This window comes from Bos indicus, chromosome 7 (genome assembly GCF_029378745.1).
Source record: "Bos indicus isolate NIAB-ARS_2022 breed Sahiwal x Tharparkar chromosome 7, NIAB-ARS_B.indTharparkar_mat_pri_1.0, whole genome shotgun sequence".
Taxonomy (NCBI): Eukaryota; Metazoa; Chordata; class Mammalia; order Artiodactyla; family Bovidae; genus Bos; species Bos indicus.
In genome coordinates, this window is record NC_091766.1 from 24,200,342 (window position 1) to 24,222,662 (window position 22,321).

The following is a 22,321-nucleotide window of genomic DNA, read 5'->3' on the forward strand; positions in this document are numbered from 1 at the left end:
GTGAGTACGTGAAAGTGCAAGTTTTAGTCGCTCAGTTGTGTCCGACTCTCTGTGACCTCATGGACTGTAGCCTACCAGGCTCCTCCGTCCACGGGATTTTCCAGGCAACAGTACTGGAGTGGATTGCCATTTCCTTCTCCAGAGGGTCTTACCGACCCAGGGATCAAACGTAGGTGTCCCACATTGTAGAAAGATGCTTTACCATCTGAGCCACCAGGGAAGTCTTAGTTGACAGTAAAGTCCTTTAGTTGACAGTAAAGCCGATGCCAATTCTCTGAAACTGTTTGAACTGTTGGTTAGAGTGGTGAAGCCATCCCTATGAATGAATGAATCTGTAAGAGGGCAGTCTGGGGGTACAGAAGCACATTAGAAGTTGTTAACTCTAGTCATGGTGAAAATATTTATTAAAAGGCCTTTATTTTTTAATAAAAGTATTTATTAAAAGAGAGTGAAGAGCAACACCCTACTTGTGAATAGCACAAAAAGTGTGAAGGATACCTTCCGCATGTGTGTTTGGGGAAGATGGCATTGACATTTTTCAAGAAAAAGGAAACTGGGAGTGGGATATATTTCAAGGAAACAAAATGAAGAACTTTGTTTTGAGAAAATATGAGAATGCCACTGGCACAGTCCTATAGCAGCTAATGTTTGGGAATAAAGAACCAGTGTCCCCTCGAGTCCCTCTGAGCTTCAATTTCATTGAACATTCTTAAGCATCCTTTCTTTCTTGTTTCTCATGACTTTTCCTCCTGTTTCTGTGAATACCCGCTTTTCAGTCCCCTTTACTAGCAGGTGCTTCTTTCCTCACATGTCTTTAAAGAAAGGAGTTTTTCATGGCTGCCACTTTTCTTCTTCATCTACACTCTCTCTTCGGGCCCACTTATACTTCAAGATATAAACACTGCCTACACGTTGGTGATTCCAAAATGTATATTCCATCCCATTCCTTTCCTCTGATCTACCTACTAGATACCAGCATTCAGTTCTCTTATGGGTGCATGAAACTTAGTCCAAATAGAATTCACAATCCTTCCCCTCCAACTTGATTCATCTCTAGGATTTCCTATCTCATGTGAATGTGGGATTCCTTTTAAACACATGAATCCCTCCCTCCTTTTCACCTCACACAGAAGATCAACCCTGTTTCTGTTCATTTTAACCTCATAACAGTTTCTCAAAGCCAACCATTGTCCCTATCTCTACTGACACTACAATATGAATGGTCAGCATTTATTTAGTTACTATGTAACTGATACTTTGCTAATAACTCTTCATAAATGATTTCATCTGGCTTCAGTAATTTACTGACCAGAACATTCTGAATTCAAACCCAGGGCTGTCTGATTCCAAGACAACACCAAGTTGTCTCATCAATTACCTAACTCACAAAATCCTCTCCCCTTCATAGAAATTATATAGTATTCGCTTAGCATCTGTCTATATTTAAGACATCAATCATTTTTGAGACTGCAGCATGAAAAATGTAACTATTAAGAAAGAATTTTAATTTCTGACAGAAACCATTCACCAGTTTATAAAATGAAAGGTAATTTATGGAGATGGGAGGTAGAATTTTGAGTACAGAAGGCCCTTTCCTTCAATGTAATTCAAATAAATTGTTCTTTGTTTATCTGTGTAGAGAAATGTTAATATGTATAAAAACAATACATGTAAATAACTTTAGTTTACACTATGTAACTCTTCTACATAATATTTACTATTTAATAGTAGGTCTTGGAGAAATTCTCTCATCATTATGTATATACAAATACACTTTTAAAAATGACAGTATTCCACTGTGTATAGTATTATGAGTCATATAACTAGTTAATGGATGGGTGGGTTATTTTCAAGTGTGTGTTGTTCCAAACAAGACCGCAATGAGCATCTTCATAAATACAGTGAGTAAATTATGTGAGAATGTCTGTAAGAAAATTCTATGACAGTGGAGCTGTTGAGTCTAAGAATGTGTACATTTCAAAATAAGATTTTTTTTCACGTATCAAAATGATAGAAAATTTGATAATATCCAATTTTAGAAGCAGTGTGAGAAAACGTATGTGGAAGCAACTGGGCAGAATTTAGTAGAAACTGCTTCCTCTGTATGGCAGACCCAGACTATCCCCCAACCCACTTCTCTCGTTGCCTTGCTGAGCCCTGGAGCTGTGTGTGTGTGTTTATTTTTTAAACTTGTTTGTTCATTTTAGTTCTTCTATATGGACTCGTATATATTCTATACATAGTAAACAAAGTTATAAAGTATGTATTTTTATAATCCATTCTGTTATTTGTGCTTTTGTCTCCTAAGGTGTTTGCATAACTCAACAATGTTTTTCCTTTGACTATACACATCACTGACATAAAAGATGATGAAGCACAGCCCAAATAGAATTCACAGTCCTTCCCCTCCAACTTGGTTCATCTCTAGGCTTTCCTATCTCATAACATAGAACCACTATCTCTACAAGTTTTTCAGACCAGAAAACTATTACTTTTACTTGCACAGAGTATTTTGAAACTCAGGGAGACATTCAGTTGCTTTGGCACCTTTTGCAGATGTGGGGGCTGAGGTTAGGGGGCCTAAGGACCTGCTCTTCTGCATAGAAGACTGCTGCAGGTTGTGCACTGTAGCTGTACTGAGGCTGGAGAGCCAGAGTTAACTTGAAGCAGAGCAGGGACCTGTTTGTTAAGACAATTTTCCCCTTCATTACGTTATGCATCCATCGGATGCTTTTCTGGGCTTCCTAGGTGGTGCTACTGGTAAAGAACCCACTTGCCAATGCAGGAGATGCAAGAGATGCAGGTTCGACCCCTGGGTTAGAAAGATTCCCTGGAGGGGGAAATGACAACCCACTCCAGTATTCTTGCCTGGAGAATCCTAAGGACAGAGGAGCCTGGTGGGCTACAGTCCATGGGTCACAAAGAGTCAGACATGAGTGAAGTGAGTTAGCATGATGCCTTTCTAACTAGCTGATCATTTGCATATTTTTCCTTGTATTGTATCCATCTCCTTCCCTGGGTGTCCTGGTGGTCTGGTTATATCTATCTCTGGATATCCTCTGGTATTTGATGAACATATACTTTCCTAAATCTAAGTAAAAAACAATCAGTGCTAAAACTGCTGATTTTAATTTTATACAGCCATCAAATTGCATTATATTTTTATGTGAAACTCTACCCTGCTGCACCTATTGAAGTTCAGTGTCCCCAAAATGAGCTTTGGCCTGCTTCATACTCCACCCTTATAAAGGACATCAAGAATAATTTTTAACTCAATGATATATATTTGCTGAATTACTTCTGGGTATGGTTTAGAAGGTAAAATTATAGATGTCCTGGTATGCCACACAAAAGAAATGACAACACTATTTTAAGATTCTAGTGACTTTTCAAGGATCTATTAAGAAGACAGTATTTTTAAACCCTGTGGATTAAAAAAAATATTTCTCCCTATTTTCCAATCCAAAAGATGTTAAAAAATATTGACAATGAACATGTACATAGAGACACTCCTTCAATCTCTTTAAATTACACATTTTCTTTAGATAGAAGACATACACACAGTATGTGTGCTTCATTCTTTTTAAGCTAATATATTTCTGCTATGTTTAATTATACCAGCCAAAAGCATTTAATTACATTGAATAATTGGGAATATTTTGAAAACTCAATTTTTAAAAATATATCTGGGGCAATAGACAAGACTCTGAAGAGATCTTAAAAATAAAAATGATAACAATGCAAAACTGTCCCATTCTCTGGCAGTACATAGAGACAGAGACAAAACAATTTGATAGCCGACAGTTCAGGGATTTTGTGCATGGTTTAGAAGATGGCTATCTTTTTCAGATAGAATGGTAAGTACCAAGTTGAGTAAATGCTTGGTGGATGTATCTACACAAAATAATAGAAAGTCTCTTTTGAGGAGAAGCATCTTATATATCATTGAGGAATTTCTTCAGTATGAACAGCCTACTCAGATATAAGTGCATTTTTAAAGTAAATTTTCCTATAATGCAAAATATCTCTTCTTTAGGATATTGTGGGATAGGTTTTCTCAATGCCTATGTGCTTAAAATGAAGCCCATAGTCTTTGCTTTCTTTAATTCACTGACTGAGTTAACAATTACAGAACTCAGGATCATAGATTCAGAGGCACTCCTGCTAGCTCAACTGGTGAAGAGCTGCCTGCCAATGCAGGAGACACAAGAGATGCAGGTTAGGTCCCTGGGTCAGGAAGATCCCCTGGAGGAGGGCATGGCAATCCACTCTAGCATTCTTGCCTGGAAAATTCCATGGACAGAGGAGCCTGGCAGGCTATAGTCCATGGGTCACATAGAGTCGGACACGACTGAGTGCATGCGCACAGATGATAGATTCATATTTGTTAATTGTACAGCTGCTCAAATTTTCCTATCTTATGAGATTATCTATTAGCATAAAAATGATAAGCAGTTATCTTCTCCAAATATCAATAGACTGGTAGATATAATTAGAAAATAATACTAAATAGAAATGCTAATCCATCTCAAGAACAGTTTTCTGGATTACAGACTATTTCAGTTTGGTTTCAATCTACAAATTTTCTCAAGGTAGAAAAAATATTTACAAAGCTAGATTTTGAAATTTAATCTATTGTAAGCTTTTGTAAAGTGTGTTATACTAAATAACAAACTAGCTACATACTCTGTAAAAGTGATTCTTGGTAAAAAAAAAGAAAAGAAAAGTGAAATACCAGAGTCTCTCTTAGGGCTTCCCTGATAGCTCAGCTGGTAAAGAATCCGTCTGCAATGCAGGAGACTCTGGTTCAATTTCCGGGTCAGGAAGTTCCCCTGGAGAAGGGATAGGCTACCCACTCCTATATTCTGGCCTGGAGAATTCCATGAATGCTATAGTCCATGGGGTCGCAAAACTTGAAACCGGCTGAGTGACTTTCACTTCACATAGTCTCTCTTTGGGATCTGCCATGTACAGAAGAATGCTAAAGGATCTGAAAATTTTTTGAGCATAGATTATTTGATTGTCTTTATTTTTTTAATTTTTTTTAAATTTTATTTTATTTTTAAACTTTACAAAATTGTATTAGTTTTGCCAAATATCGAAATGAATCCACCACAGGTATACATGTGTTCCCCATCCTGAACCCTCCTCCCTCCTCCCTCCCCATACCATCCCTCTGGGTCATCCCAGTGCACCAGCCTCAAGCATCCAGTATCGTGATTATCTTTAACTACAGTATTTCTCTCACATGGAAACCACATCCTAATGAATGAGTTTCCCATGGAATATAATTCTGGAAATGCAAGAATTCATAAATTAATATGAATTCAGTCTTATAAAATGATGACATTCAGGTCTTTGGTAAATACTAAATTTACTAATCAATCTACTTAACAATATATTTTCTCCATCTAGCAGTTCTCATTTTATTAATTCTTTTTACTCTCTAGTTTCAGAATATACTTAACATTTCTATTTTTACATTCTAGTAAGATATTTAATTTATTTACTGTTACTGCTAATAATTTCTTTAAATTCGAAAGGGAAATCCTTCTAACAAGTGATTGAGCTTCTACTAACCTGTAACAGCCCACTTAGTTTAGCTGTATTAAAACCAGGGATCTATACATATATTCATTTGAATTCTGGAACATTCTATAAGTTGATTGAGTTGGGGTGGGGTATATGAAGCACTGCATCATCAGTCCATCTATGTAAGAATCCATAGTCAAAAGGTTCTATTCTGGCCACTGGGTAACAAGAACTCCCTATTCTTCAATTTTTGGATCTCGGTTTTCTTTTTTTTTTTTGGTTCCTTTTCTTTTAATATAGTAACACTAGGCTGTAGAGATGCATGATTAAAAATGTGGTATCATCTAGTAATTTGTTTTAGGATACTCTTGATTGCTCTGATCAAGTTTTAAGTTTCCTTCATTGATTCCTAAGTTTTCCTTCAGTGAAATGTCTTATGTAATTATTCCAATTTCCTACAAATGGTGGTAAGTCACAACTACCAGTGTCAGTGTTAATTGGAGTGACAAGCTTCTATGTGGAAAGCTGAAGGCAAATCATCAGGCCAAGGACCTACGAGGTCTGGGAACAGGCAATTCGTCTAAGACTCCACTGTAACAAACAGTAAGAAATACAAGAATGTTTTTCCAGGGACATGTGAAATGGTGCAAACCACCAAGCCACTTATTTATACTGACTGCTGACCAATCTGGATAAAGTGCCTGTTATGAATTGCTTTAACTTAATAATTATGCAGTATGAGACTACTTTAAGGTTATATATCTTGATTACCCAAAGAGCATTACTTAGAATACTGGCAAGATTTACATGATAATTTAAGTCTCTTTTTGAACTTCTTTTAAAAAATTAGATAGGTAATGACACAGGAAATAGCACACTTATTTTCCCATAGCTATTACTGAGTCCTAGGACAATATAATACACCAGGTAGATTTTAATGGTATTTGAAGCATATGTATTAAGAAAATTATTCTGACTAAAAATAATCCAGATATAGTCAAGTCTTTCACAGTTACAGAAATGAATTATCAAGCAATCAATATGATTTGAGTTTTAGTTATAACGCTTCTCAGAGAAAATGCAAAAAAATCATCATAAAATGCCATTTTGAGACTGCTTTAGAAAATCTTTACTATGAGAATGATCTCAAAATAAGAAGAATTCCTATTAACGTAAGTGTTATTTTCTAAAGGATTTATTTATTTGGTTGCTCCAGTCTTAATTGTGGCATGTGGAATCTTTAGTTGTAGCAAGTGGGATCTAGTTCCCTGACCAGGAACCAAACCTGGGCCCTCCTGCATTGGCGATGTGGAGTCTTAGCCACTGGACCACCAGGGAAGTCCCAACTTAAATGTTATTTTTATAGTTAGAAAGCAGGTATTAGTTTGATGTAATTCCCCTATTCATTAGAAAAAATGACCTTCGTTTTTAGATTCTTCTTCTATTCAAATGAATATACTGAATACAACTGTGGTTTCCTTTTGCAGGTAAGTTAAAAATAACTCACCATACTGCAAGCTTAAATATTTTCTACTTCTAAACAAAGCTATACCATATTACCTATATAATTAAATCACTCAGAATGATTTATTGTGCTTCCACTGCATTATTTTCTATTATATAATTACAAAAGACTCACAATCTCTTACCCAAAACTCTATTAATCATGTCATAATTTGGAATGTGGCCAAATCTAGTCACCTTCTGGAATTTTAAAGGGCTATATTAAGTTTAAATTGTACACTATGTATGGAATCCAAGAATAAGCCACAATTATGTGCAATTCCAAGGTGTTTTGTTTGGTCTTTAAAGTTCACTTGAATAAGTATAAATCATTTCTTAATACTGCACAGAAAAATTTACTCTATAGAAGCTTGATGAAGGACCAAACTCTGTATAGAAAGTAGATAAAATAATACTCTTTTATTTGCTCCTCTACTGGCCTCCAATAATGAAAACAAGAAGTTTCAGAATTTTAAGTAAAGGCAGAAAGATCAAATTCAGCCAGAAAATATGGCATTTCATTAAGCATAAGAGACTACATTATTTTTTTCAAGTCAGTGTTCTATGCTTAGGACAGTTTAAATGAGTAAATACAGATTTATAATGCCAGAAAACAGATGGGTCATGTTTTGCTTTCCCAGGAAAGACCCTAAGGCCGAATATATATCAGAATGTGGCATATGATTATTTCAACAGTTAACTCAAGCCAGAGCAAAGCAACCAGATTGTTTTTGCCTTATTTTTGCCAACTTTCTAGTCTCAATGAAATAAACATTAGCAATGTTTAATAAAGGCTGTATTACATCTACTTCAAAATCAGAGCTAACAATTATATGATAGGAAATTTTTCTTTGGGTATACCTGGATTTATAATTTTTTTCCTCTCAGCTGAGAGCAATTTTTCCCACTGTGTACACAAAATCGTCAAATCGTAAATGCTAGAAATCATATAGGCTGATACAAATGCTGTGAACACAGTTTGAGGCATAAGCCATATTCTTAGTAACCCTCCATTTAGCCAATATTACCTTGGCTCAACAGTGGTCAGTGGCTTTTAGACTGGAAAAATCTGAGAACATATACATATTTTACTGAATTGCTAATGATTCATCAATATTATTGAGGGAGAAGCAGGATTTCAGAGCTTAGACCTTACGGAGAGTCCACTGAATGAACCTGATTAAAGCCAACCCAGGATTTAATTTTAAGTCCATTTAGGTTTATCAAGTGTTTAAAAATATTAGTAGAATTTGAGTGAAACTGACAGATTAACTGACTTCAGAGGACCACAGAGATTGACCCATAATTGCACACATCTTGTTGTTATTCCGATTCCAGGAACACAGCTGATAAAAATAAGAGATCTATGTGTTTCCTCTGTCCATGAATGCTTTAATCACCGAAACTTAATAATCACAGCACCATTCTTTTTCTTGGTAATTATTTTGGGATGGTCTTCATTTGAACATGAAAGTGATACATTAAGGGTAAAACAAGAGGGGAGAAATCAATAAAGCTCGCATGGAGCCACTGGCTTTAATTTGTGCATGCTGTTTGAAACTGTTATGTTGAGACTAAAAAAAAAGAAAGAAAGAAAGAAAACAGCTTCAAGGCAAAGAACAGACATTCATAAAAAGGGTAGAAAACACAGTATAACTGGATCTTCTACATAAGCAAACAAACTGCAACAAACAAAGGTTAAAAGTCACTGAGTAAAAATGAGCATTTATTAGATCTATCCATTACTTTCTTTACTCAAAAAGGCTATTCTAGCTAGGTAGCAATGGAGTAACATAACAAAGATGAATTTAAACTAATTCAGTACAAGCCTATTTAAAAACTGTTGTTTAGCTGCTAAGTCATGTCTGACTCTTTTGCCACCCCATGGACTGCAGCACGCCAGGCTCCTCTGTCTGTGGGATTCTTCCGGCTAGAATACTGGACTGGGTTGCCATTTCCTCCTCCAGGGGATCTTCCCTACCATGGATGGAAACCCCATTTCCTGCAGTGGCAGGCAGGTTCTTTACTACTGAGCCACCAGGGAAGTCCTACGTACATGTGAATGGTGGTAAAATTGAAAAAAAAATTTTTTCAGGCTTAGCACAAATCAATGTTTTTTATGATCTCCCCTGTTAATTTTGATTTTGCTTAAGATTTGACCAGAGGCCACAAAACAGGCACATTTATTAATCAATTGCAATAGTATTCATCATATAAATAAGATTTGCTAGCCTTATTTCCATATGCAGCAATGTGGGAGCTTAGGATTCTGGGTCACAAATTATATCTGGACCTTCTATTTTTTGTAATAATTTTGCTTTTTATAGTTAACTAGGGATTAACATTTATCACTTAGAATATTTCTATTAATGAAGTTGGAAGAATATTGCTCATTTATTCCAGTCATTTTAAAACTTTTTCTTAGAGCAGAATTATTTCATTTTGGGAAAACATCTAGAATTTCGCTAGCCAAAATAAACAAATGCAGTTTCTACAACTGATCAATAGGTGATCCTTCACACACTCCCGCAAGGAGTACATTCATTTCCTCAACCTAGTTTAAACTTTCAGTGTCAAATGAGGTGTTAATATAAAAATGGATCGAAAATAACGGTGTTATCTATTTTCCTTATTTCACTCTTAAGGAATTAGACACAGAAGCAGTCAATGAGGGAGTCCTAACTGTACCCCATGTTCTTGACTTGCAAGCCATATCTTTCCCCATCACTCTATTTGTCTCTTAGAAGTGGGAACTCTAAAGCCTGAACATGAAATAAATTATTTATGGTCAATTTAGAATTCTCTTTTGTCTAAAGGTTGCTTACTCTGAAGTGTGAAGTTTCCTTATATGGTTCAACAGCTAAAAGCTGCATGGATTGGGTTATTTCCTAATTCTGTAGTCAGGGGCTGATTTACATTGTTGACAAATGTACCTTGTAGAGTCCCAATGTTCAAAGATGTGGGAACAGTACAGTTCAGTGAGAATTCATATGCAAAGTTAATATACAAACTTTCACTGGAGAATAAAAGCATGAAAAATCATAAGAAAATAGATTTTAAATGTCATGGATTTCTTTTTGAGTAATAATGAGGAGGCTGACTAACCAAAGAAAGTTGTACAATGAGAATATTTCTTTCAGAATATCCTTTAGGTTTATTCATGAACAGCTATCACTTGCCCCTCCATGCCATGGCAGGCACCATTTTTTTTAATTTGTAATACAACAGGGAATTTATAAAGTAGATTTATTATGTCTATTGTAAGCCTTAGAACATTAGATTCCATGATAACAGGTTCAATATAGCAAGGCACAAGGGATCATCTGACTAAAACTTCTAAAAGTTAGTATTTGACAGCTATTTTCACTCAGATATGATCAGAATTGTATCTAAAAACATGGGATTTATTAATACTTTTAGAGTGACTATCTGAGCTATTTGCTACAACCCATAAAGTTCTACTTAATTCATAAATTTTAAATATTACCATTAAATGAATAAACTCACTGTTCACCTGTGAACGAAACTGTGTCTACCTGATCTGAATAAAGGACTTCAAGAATTCTGCTCCTTTCAATTTCTTCTATGTACAATCCAAAATAATGGTGGGGAAAACAATACCCTTTACATATTAAGATGGGAATTCTCTTTGGTCCTGTCATTATCTACCTTACTTATATTTCAAAGGAACTTATCTGGTAGTATTCTACTCACTAGACAAGTTTTTTTTTTTTTTTTTTAAGACAAGTTTTATACAAAAAATATTCTGAGCAAAATCAGTATCAACATTACAAGCAGCAAAACAATAATAATATGTAATACTTGTCGAGAGCTTCCTTTGTGTCAAAAATGGTGTTCAGTACTTTACATGTTTCTATCTTACTGATACTTATTATTTAGAACAGTTTTATAGAGTTATTATCATAGACAGAAAAATAGGATTTGGACTGTAGTATTTAATACTCTTGGCTCAGTGGTAAAGAATCCACCTGCTAATGCAGGACATGTGGGCTCTATCCCTGGGTCGGGAAGATACCCTGGAGGAGGAAATGGTAACTCACTCCAGTATTCTTGCCTGGAAAACCTCATGGACAGAGGAACCCAGGGGCTATAGTCCAATGGGTCGCAAAGAGCCAGACATGACTTTGCAACTACACACATACATATGTAATACTCTACCTTAGCTCTATCTTCTATGCCTCCTGTACTTCATATCGTGTGGTTATAGTACTCAGGGCAATGCTGACAATACAGAAACTTAATACTGAGAATGTACAGAAAGGTTCTCACCTTAGACCAGTCACCCATCCGCCACACATAGCATTTGGAGTAATCCTCACAGTCTTCAGCCTCCCTGGGTCGGGTGGAGAGGACACATTTCTTTCTAGGGTTAGTACACCTCACAGTCCGATGACGTACACCCTTGCCACACTTGACCGAACACTGGAAAATAACGTCAGAGACTGTGGATAAAGCTGGTGATTACAAGATATAGACTTGATGATCAAATTACATTAGGAACTGGTTCTTATCTCTCATACACCTATCACCTACACAAAGGCCAGAATGAAGGCTATGCCCTAGCATCAGAGGCCAGACAGTGCTTCAGGCACAGTGCTAGAAATGAATGGGTTTCAGGAACACAGGACCATTACTACAGAGAGTTCTGTGACACAGTGATTGCTTATGAAAGACAGATAAACGTGGTCAAAGTGTAAAACACTAACCTAATAACTGACATCAAATTATCATATATAATTATGTAAGGAAATTCATTTTATTTTTGGTGAAGACTTAGTTTGTGTTAGCCTTAAGAAGTGCTTGTAAAAAAATGACAATTTCTAAGAGGATATAAAGTTAAAACAGAGAATATGTAGCAAAAACAAAAATTTCTTTACATAATTATATACTTCTAGAAATCATCATTCTAAATGGTTGTTTGGATTGAAAATATAATTCAGTTCAAAAAGTTCAGTTCATCTCATGAATAACTGATGCTTGATTAATGATGTGCTGTAACAGGTATGAGGCCTGTAGGATATAACTGACCTTCTCTTTTACATTTATGCTCCCCATTAAGGAACATGTATAAAGCTTCCCAGTCTTACAAGAGTGTGCAGCACTGATTATCTGGACACAGGAACCAAAATGCCATTGGGTATGACAGCTGAGAGGGAGGAAGGGACGAGAGACGTGGCAAAACTTGAAAACTCCAATTGATATCTGGAAAAGTTCCAAAGAAAGAGCTACAGCGATACAGTTAGCAAGGATGTAGCAGCAGATTTCAGCAGTTGTTTTTCTGAAAACTGAAGCATAGAACGCATGAGATTTTAAATATAATACATTTGGCACAAATGAGTCATTGTCTCATAATTTTTAGTTTGTATTTGAATGTCTTGAGCCTTAAGGCAGACTACACATATTTACATTAAATTTTTTTTTTTCCAATGGGGCTTCCCTGGTGGCTCAGTGGTAAATAATCTGCCTGCAAGCAGAAGCCACAGGAGATGAGGGTTCAATCTCTGGGTCAGAAAGATCCCCTGGAGAAGGGAATGGCAACCCACTCCAGTATTCTTGCCTGGAGACTCCCATGGACAGAGGAGCCTCATGGGCTACAGTCCATGGGGTTGCAAAGAATCAGACATGACTGAAGTGACTTAGCACATTTTTTCCAATGGAAACTTGTTCTATAATCCTGTTCTATAAATTCAATTTTCATATTAAATAAAAACAAGAGATATTTTCAAGATTGGTATATTACTTTGAGACATATTACTTCTCCCATCTGGTGCCAAAAATCAGTATGTTAGAACATTTCTGACCTAATCCCTCTTGAAGAGTTTGCAAAAGTGTTACACTTAAGATGAAGGTAGGGTATTTCTGTTTCTCTGATGTTCATGTGAATCATTTCTCCAGACTGAACTGATCCATTTTGATGTAAAAATGATATATATCATACATGATGAAGGATCTTTTCAACAAAATCTTTTTTTTTTTTAATGAATGAAGCATTTATTAATCCAGCATTAATTTGTTCTAATGCTCCGTGTTGGCAGCCGCCACCTGTCTGGATATTTTGTCCAGACCCCTCTGTCCCTGAGGTGTTCAGTTTGCAACCCCCTTCTTTGTCCTTTTCTACCATTTTCAGCCTCGCCAGGGCTTTGAGGACCTGGAAGGCTACGCTCTTGGAGTCTCTACTAAAAAGGCTCGTAAAGCTCAGAAATAAGACAAGAGAAAGATACACTATTTGCTAGTGTGTTTTTTTGGGGGGGAGGTTGGGTTAACTGAAGAATATCCCCAAACCTTATTATCTAAGCTACTCTGTCCTCAATGTTCAAATGAATGGCTACTTACTGCAGCTTGGCATTTTCAGTTTGTCATTTTTACAACCCAACTAATATTTTGAAATCAAGCATATGAATGTTTCAGCTATGGATGTGTATGCACATGTGTCTTTGCACATGTATATTCGTATACAAGTGTGAGGGTGTTCATGTACATGCACCCACAAGCCCACCTAAAACGCTTTGGAGTGGCTAGTAAATATAAGTATTGACTGGTGTTAATCATCATGAGAAGACATGTACCATGATAACAAAATAAGCAAACGGTTTGGCACGGGACAAAGCTGTATGCTACACGTGATAAGCTGGTGGGTACATATGCGGTGTTAGGTAGTACTGAGGTCAAATCTCAGGTCCAGCACTTAAGTAGGACTTTGAGTAAACTAATTTCTCTGAGCCAAAGTACTATAAAATGGTGAAACTTAACTTCTCTGCATTGGTGATTAAATATCAAAAAGTTACTAAATATGAGGTAAAAACAGAAGCCCTGTTCACAAGAAATGACTGTTAAGTGTTAATATCCTTTCTTCTCCTTTCTCTTCTAAATGCTCAGAGATATAGGATGAGTCAATGTGTATTTTCATATGTGTCCACTATAGAGTATACTTATGGCATAGAAATAAAAAATCTGGATTCTAAAATGTACATAATATATGCTCGTGATTATGTTACGATATTCACAGTATAAAAAGTAAATCGGTGTTTTTCCTAATTTCAAAATTATTTGAAATGAATGTATTCCTTTTATCACCAGAAAAATCAATAAACAGTATTAAAACTGCCATGCAGAGAGACTCTGATTTTGATACAACACAACCTTATACAGGCTGAGAGTCAGAAAGGCAGAAGAAAACGGAGAAGCATCGGGGCAGAGACCATACCTCGGACCACACGCCCGCCTCCCACACAGTCATGCAGTCCTGGCCCTCGCAGCGCTGGGCGGAGGCTGGCTTGGGCCCCGCGCAGTCCCTCTCCCGGGCTCTGGTCAAGGTTCCATTGCTCAGCTGTTGGGTACAGGCCACTTGTCTGCTCTGCATCCCTTTTCCACAAGTTCGTGAACAGGGGGTCCATTCTGTCATCATCCACCTAAAAGTAAAGCAAGAGTCAGTGAGACAAACTAAAAGATATCTACTTACTGCATATTTTGACATGGCTAGAATTGGCAGAATGCTATACATTGTGTTTGCACCACTGTATTTTTTTTAAATTTTTTTTAAATTTTATTTTATTTTTAAACTTTACATAATTGTATTAGTTTTGCCAAATATCAAAATGAATATTTTTTTAACTAATATTTGAGTTTTTTTCCTACGACACCAAGGCTTTCTATTGCTTTGAATTCTCCGTACTTCTTATCTCAGAGCCTTGCTCTTATTAGAATCTCAAAGGACTTATCAGACTCAGGCCCTGTCATCTTGCATGCTTTGCTGGCTACTGCCTGTCCCATTGCCATATTGAGAGATCTAACAAGAATAAAACTGCATAGCATAAATGAGTTTGTTCCTATTCTCTGCATTTAGAACCTTCACAATAACCCCACCTGTTAAGTTCTACAACTTCTGCGGCCATTTACAGAAAGGGAAACTGAGGCAAGGGGAGATGTAGTGACTTCCCTAAGGTTACAAAGTTGTGGAGTCAGAAACTGAAATGAGACTGCCGACTACCTCGCAAGGGGACACGTGCAGGTATTGGCAAATAAAAGAAGCCTGTCTTGGAGAACCCCACTTACCTGGGTAAGCAATCACTAATGTTTTATGCCCATCACCTGCAACCAGGTTTTTATGTCTGGGGTGGACCCTCCACGGAGAGCCAAAGTCGCTTCTTTAGGCTGGCTGCTATCTTGTTACAATGTGATCATTAGCATCAAAGTGACAGGCTACATGCAAAGTGAGCTGATTTTAGAGGTTCTCAGGACTTCAATATTATTCTCAGATTTCACTGATTCTGCCAATTCATATGTATTTTAATACATAGATGAAGATCCTTTTTCCAAACAACCATTATGGGCAGTGATGCATCTCTATGCCACTTCCATTTCTAATGAACTGGGATCAACCCTAAGGACCACTCATTCAAACATCTCCCCAAATTTATTTCAGGAAGGAGCCAAGGCCTATGACAGAAAAGTGATTCATAAAATTTTGTTTCTGCATGATTCCTGTCAAAAAAAAAAAAAAAAAAAAGCCCTCTGGGCCTTTCGGATTATTTAGATAAGCTTATAGGGGGATTTTGGGATTCCCAGGTGGCGCTAGTGGGAAAGAACACCCCTGCCAGTGCAGGAGACATAAGAGATATGGGTTCCGTCCCTGGGTTGGGAAGATCCCCTAGAGGAGGGCAGGGCAACCCACCCCAGTATTCTTGCCTGGAGAATCCCATGGACAGAGGAGCCTGGTGGGCTACAGTCCATAAGTTCACAAAGAGTCAGACAGGACTGAAGCGACTCAGCACACATGCACAGAGGGGGACTTAAACCCCTTACTAAATGATCTACGTAACACTACAGCACAGCACAGGGCAATCAGAAGCCATGAGCATCAAGCTGGCTTCCTAACTATCCGTATTCGTGACACAATACTTAGCAGCTGCTACAGTTCCATGTTTCTCATTTGTTAGTGTTTATTATTATAGTGTCTGACATACAAAAGGCATTGAGTATATAGTATGTTCTATATATGCCAGAGTGTATTTATAATTATTCTTATATTTCTCTATGTTTATCTTAGAACATAAACCATATGCTCAACTGACTTCTAGACCTTTCTATTTCACCTTATGGAACTTATTTATGAAGCATCCACAGCCTAGATCCTTAACATCCAGGTCCAAGACCCTTCCTCCTGGAGTACTTTCTCCATCCATCCCACAAGGACTCTGTTATCCTCTGCCCTCTGTCACCTGGCTTGTGGCAATGCTCCAAAGTTTGAGAAGTCATACGCTCAGGCCACCTAGTTTTTGCATCTGTATAATGGCTCAATCCTAAATGAGTCTATGCTCCTATTTCTAAAAAAGAAGAAAACATCACCATAACATTTGCACTCCAATACTGCCTCTAAGAAAGTTCCTGTCTGCTCGTCTACCAAGTATGATGCAGACCTACCAGTTTGCTATGGAGTCCCCTAGTGGATTTTTCCTAAAGTGAATATTTATCTTCCAAGTTTATTTGTTTCTGCTTCATCTTTCCCCACAAGAATACCTAGGTTATAAGAACAATATGAACCCATCTATGTGTCTTGCCCCTAAACTAGGGAACCAACCATGGAACTACAGAAGACAGTACTGAAAAGAGAAGTATTTACAATTTCAAGAAATCTCAATTTTTTTTTTAAAATAAAGTAAGTTTTAGAAACCCATAGTGCAACGATAAAAATTCACTTTTTTTCATTCCTTGGAAAACTGCTGAAAAATAAGAACAAAAATATGTAACACATTGTGTAGTGAAGGAAAACATTTTGTATCTTAGAATTCATCTAATTTGGAATTATCTCATTTTCTTATCTGCAAGACTACTGCTTACACAGTTAGTGCATCAGTGTATTTTCTATATGGTACACAAGGTTACATCAGGCTCTTTGGTGACTTTTTCAATAAATGTCAATAGCAATTAGAATGTTTCTCAGCACAGTGGGGGAAAGAAAGCAAGAGGAATGAAAGTTGTGCTATGGCAATAAGTCTTGGCAAGTTTTCCTGTGATGAGTCCTCATAATTTCTGTGTCCATTTCTTGCTTTTCAATATTTTGGTTAACCTCACTGACATTGCTTCCTGGTGGTTTAAAATATACCACCTCCTTTTCCAAGGGAAAGTCGACAATAATCTCTAACAAAAAGAGAGATTCCAGTCTCCAGCTGAAAAAATTTTTCACTCAGAAATGTACTGGCCTTTTAAAACCATTCATTTTACCAAGTCATTATCAGGGCATTTTTCCCCAAGATAGCTGAGGTCAGTGAATGAACAATAACTGGCCTGTACTGTACACTCGATTCTTCACAGACCCAGTATGGAAGTGACAAAATGCCCTAGAGTCCTCAAACCCAGCTCATTCAATATCCCCGACAGACCAGAAAAAGCCACTGCTCTTTGACCCAGATGGCAAAGCTATATGGTATATAAAACAAATGCTGTTTTGAAACATTTTAATAAATTATTTAACACAAGGTAAATTAGCATTTGATGTCTATTAAAAGGGATGAAAACGAAAAAGATAATTCTTAGGAATAGTAATAATAACAACAAAAAATCCAAGTTCTTTAGCTGACAAGGCAAAAGCTAAAAATTCAACTTCTGTATCTATCTGCTTCGTACCGAATGAAAAAGAACCAAAGACCTGACTCTAGGCAACAATATTTCCCTAGGTCACCCTTTCTGTTGATTAGTACTCTGCCTTACAAAAACACTTAATTGGTTCACCCACAGAGTTAGGATTAAAAGAATATAGTCTGGCTGGAGCAAACGGACTGTTAAACATTACTGAAAGTACTTTAGTATACTTTTTTCTTTTGGATATTCTTTTACATATTAATATTCTATTCTTTAGGAGCATATTTTCCCCTGTCAGGGAGGAGGGTAGGATTGTTAGAACATGAATGCAAAGCAAAGAAAAAGTAGTAATCAGCTTTTGATACCTTAAATATACTGAGTCTACAGAAAAGCAAGTCTTGAAATTTCAGCTTTGTAGAGGAAGACAAGATTATCCAAATTCTTTTAAGCTCTCATTAACATAGCATGAGCCAGATATGGAGAGTTTTGCAATAAGCCAGAAACAGAGGGAACTCGGATGCAGTGCTACATCTGATGGGGGAAGGTGGAGAGGAAAAGAGAAACCAGAGGAACTGAGCATTAGCCTATGTGACACTAATTCCCAGAGAGATTACTGAAGACAGAAAAAGCCTAAATATAGTTAATTGGCAGCTCTCCTGCTCCTTCTCCTTTAGCTCCCCATACATTGTGGTGGAAGGTCACGAGGAAGCTTATCTTAGAGAGCACCCCAAAGCTATGAGTTCTCTGAATATCCGAGATGTATACATTCACTGTGACTCCACTGCAGAAACTACTGGGACAGGAGATCAATTGTTTGACTCCCTAAGAACTCATGCATACACCCTAACTCACTGAGCTTCAACAAATCTCTGAGTGTCAGGATAGAATAAAAGTCTGTATCTCCAGATTCCAGAGAAATCAACCCAGCCGCAGACTCTTTTTGTCACTCTATCCTTCAAAGCTGTGAGGACGAATGACACTGGGGCTGAGTCCCACTCAAGCCCAACATCAATTTTTATATGAGACCACAGTGACTTTTCAGGAGCCCTGTGCCAGAAACCATTCTGCACAGCCTTGCTCCAAAATCATGCTTAGGTTCCATTCACCCATCTCTGATGGTTACTAAGGGGTATCCTTCCTTCTACATCACTTTAAGCTGCTCAGCATGGCTGTTCTATCCCCTACTCATGGGTTTCTTGCCTGCCTTGTTGCTTATTACTCACTGAGAAAGTCACAGGGGACCAAAGGAACCAATTTTCTAATAGCTAGGACCCAGGTCAGGAATCTGGTGATCAGAGATCAAGAATCAGTTTGTCTCTGGGGCAAAGAAGTGAGAATCTAAACTTGGGGGCCAGAAGGACCAAATGCTCTCAGTGTTGTGTCAGGGACTGGGTCCTGGTCAGTCCCACTTTATTTTATATCATCATTGGCAGGTCCTAACATACCATTTTGGAGAAGGCGATGGCACCCCACTCCAGTACTCTTGCCTGGAAAATCCCATGGACGGAGGAGCCTGGTAGGCTGCAGTCCATGGGGTCGCGAAGAGTCGGACACGACTGAGTGACTTCCCTTTCACTTTTCACTTTCATGCATTGGAGAAGGAAATGGCAACCCACTCCAGTGTTCTTGCCTGGAGAATCCCAGGGATGGGGGAGCCTGGTGGCTGCCGTCTATGGGGTCACACAGAGTTGGACACGACTGAAGCGACTTAGCAGCAGCAACATATCATTTTGGAGAATTTGGGAATGAGTAGTTGAATTCAGCCAAATAGTTAGATTTCTGAAGAGGTGACCAACAGGTTACCAAATAATTTTAACTACTCCTTCCTTATTCAGTTAGGAGTTGTTTTCACACTGTGAGCAGTAGATAAGGTAGACATCAATCCTAGCCTTGCTTCTCCAGCACCCGTTCCCTAGAGTTGATTACACTCCTTTCTTAGACCCTGCTTATTTAAAGCCTTTCATTTTGGTACACAACACACTGTACTGCTTTTAAGAAACTGTGATTCTTTAATGAGTGTTGAGACAGGTTTACCTTGTTTGGCATGGCTGCTCGTTGCACTTGCGAATCTGTGGCTCTGGCTTTGTTAAGTACTTGCATTTCTTGTTATCCACAATGCTGATATTTTTGTTCATGATTTTTGTGCAAGACACTGTTGTTTTCCTTTCTCCTGAAAACAGCAAATAAACATCAAAAGATTTGTTATTATAGGCCTCTATGTGATGGACTTAGGAGGTATTCTTAGGCTTGTACTTTTCATATGTTAAACAAATTTTAGATTAGATCAATGAAAATGATATTATTTATAATGTGCAAAACAAAATGTACCTCTAGGCTTAAGTAAGATGAATAATATTTTTTTAATTGTTAGCAACTAAATGGAAAGCTTTATAATACAAAAAGATTATGGTAGCATGAGTTGATAAAACATTAATTAAAGATACTTATAAAGGACTGTATCATCTTTTAGCATTCAGTGGTGGAAAGCTGTATTTTTATAAAGTCTCTGTGCTGTCACAAAAGCACATAAACACTCATATAAACGTGTGAACATTTTATCACCTGGCTGTACACCATCGGGGTAAGTTTTAGGAGGTAAGCTTATTTCGAGTATAACTCAAATCTTTTTTGTCACTTTTGGTAAAAAACCCAAGAATTCAAGAAATACTCCCTAATGATTATCCTGTTCTCTAAGAAAAACCATGGCAGTTTTCCCATTTTTCACAAGATTTCAGAAAATGGGCTTTTTTCCTTTCTCTGGTAAGATGAAGTTTGATTATAAGAGGTAAAAATGACTATTTGTACATGATACTCATTTCGCTCAGAACCTTGTAAGCACTCTTACTTGACAACACTTATATTATTTCATCTTACACTGAAAAAGCCAACTACATATGTGCTGATTCTCTTTTCCTAAAACAGTCTAAATATCTATATAGGATTTAATAATCTAATGTAACTTGTTTGACCCTATAAAATAATTAAATCAGTCAATAACTGTAAAGCCAGACAGGTCATGAAGGATTAAGGAAAAAAAAAATCACAAGTCTTTGTATCACTATTGAAGGGCCCATTAGTTAGGGTCCTATGACTGTCATGCAATAATAATTAGGAAACTCAGAGAAGCAGAAATGACTTACAATGTTAAGTTTTCTTCACAGAGAAAACCAGCCTTACTAGGTAGCGGTTACCTAAATGTGAGAATTCAGGAAATTTTTGGTCAACATCTGCCTAGTTTCCCTATGCTTCAAGTGCTCTTTTATGACCTGACCCAGATAATGAATAGATATTACACAAATTTTGTATAATGCTAGCATATGTATGTATTATTTCTACATGACAATGATGCTTACCTAAATGCAGGATTAAAATAAATGTTGCTTTTTTGAAATATTTGTTTTAAAATCTAATTTAAAACCTCATAGTCATAAGGCACTCTTTTACAGAATAGATGGAGTTGTCTAAATTAATTTACATTTAATGCTTTTCACAACCACAGCACAGAAGGATGACAATCAGACAATATCCAGAAAGCTTTTGCTGAAATTCACTGTAGTCACGGAATGAATAACTCAGAGCTAATTATACTGCATTTTTTCATTTACTCAGAAAGCATCTAACTTTAGTTATGCTGGCCCAGAGGTGACATACTGAGCTAATGACAAAAATCTTTCAAGTACTGATATATCGAAAAAGATACAGGTATTGGCACCAATACGTGGAGTGCCTTACTGGTGTTCTAACAAAGTATGAAGCTGTGTGAGTAAGAATTGGGACATTTCCATCCACACTGTAGCAAATAAGCTCATATCGTAAGTTTTTTGGCAGACAGAAGAGGGTTTAGCCCTACTTTTAAAAAATTTCATTGAACAAAAACAAAAGAATCAAGGGGGAAAAAAAATCTAATGCTCAACTACAGTCACATTATGCCTATGAAAATACAACCAGGATCCTACAGCCATATGGAAATGTTATTGTTTGATTTTTTTCTTTTATATATTTTTATGTCCCAGCCAACACAGGAAATTTCCATTCTAGCATCTAATAGCAGTATTTACAACGCATCCAATACTGTGGAACCAAGGGACGAACAGAAAAGTGATGAAGTAACTGGCCTTCTGCCTGAATCTTGAGTAGATGCAAGCTGTTGACAGTGTATTATTTGCTTTATGGCAATTAACTTAATCTCTGGGTCATTCCTGCTAAATTATTATTGGGGAAATCTGTTTTGATGTTCTAAATTAATTATAAACCAAATACAATAACCATTACGAATTCATCTTATCACCAAATTTGGGCAAAATTTTAAAAGGAAGGGTAATTTTTATTTACTGATTCTTTGTTCTCTGAAGACAGTTAACAAAAACTAGATATTATGTTGTGTTCCTTCTTTTCCAGTCTCAGAGATAAGCTGGTATTTTTTTCTATGCTAGGTATTTAATCCATAAAATGGCTATTTCTAATAGAACTCTATTCTACTCAGGTAGATCACATTTCTAAAACCTGCATCATGTATGTGGAAACAGTTTGAGGTGTAGGTTGAGTATTTCAGGATGCATAACTGAAATTCTCTACATGTTATAGGACATTTCAAACTTTTTCTTTGAAAAATTTCCTTTTATTTTTGAAATAATTTTTTACCCACATCTACTTTGGGAAATAAGAGGATCTGAATACCCTTTATCCA

The 22,321-nt window shown here is 36.9% G+C and overlaps 1 protein-coding gene across 1 annotated transcript in view; it reads right to left on the reverse strand.

Moving 5' to 3' along the window:
• The window catches only part of ADAMTS19 (ADAM metallopeptidase with thrombospondin type 1 motif 19), a 270,234-nt gene that overhangs the window by 19,352 nt on the left and 228,561 nt on the right, over positions 1 to 22,321 (reverse strand). Inside the window, exons 19-21 of the mRNA XM_019964589.2 lie at positions 19,669 to 19,804; positions 14,261 to 14,465; positions 11,326 to 11,478 (exon numbers count right to left, since the gene is read on the reverse strand). Coding sequence (XP_019820148.2) covers positions 11,326 to 11,478; positions 14,261 to 14,465; positions 19,669 to 19,804 — 494 coding nt within the window. The remainder of the gene's footprint in view (positions 1 to 11,325; positions 11,479 to 14,260; positions 14,466 to 19,668; positions 19,805 to 22,321) is intronic.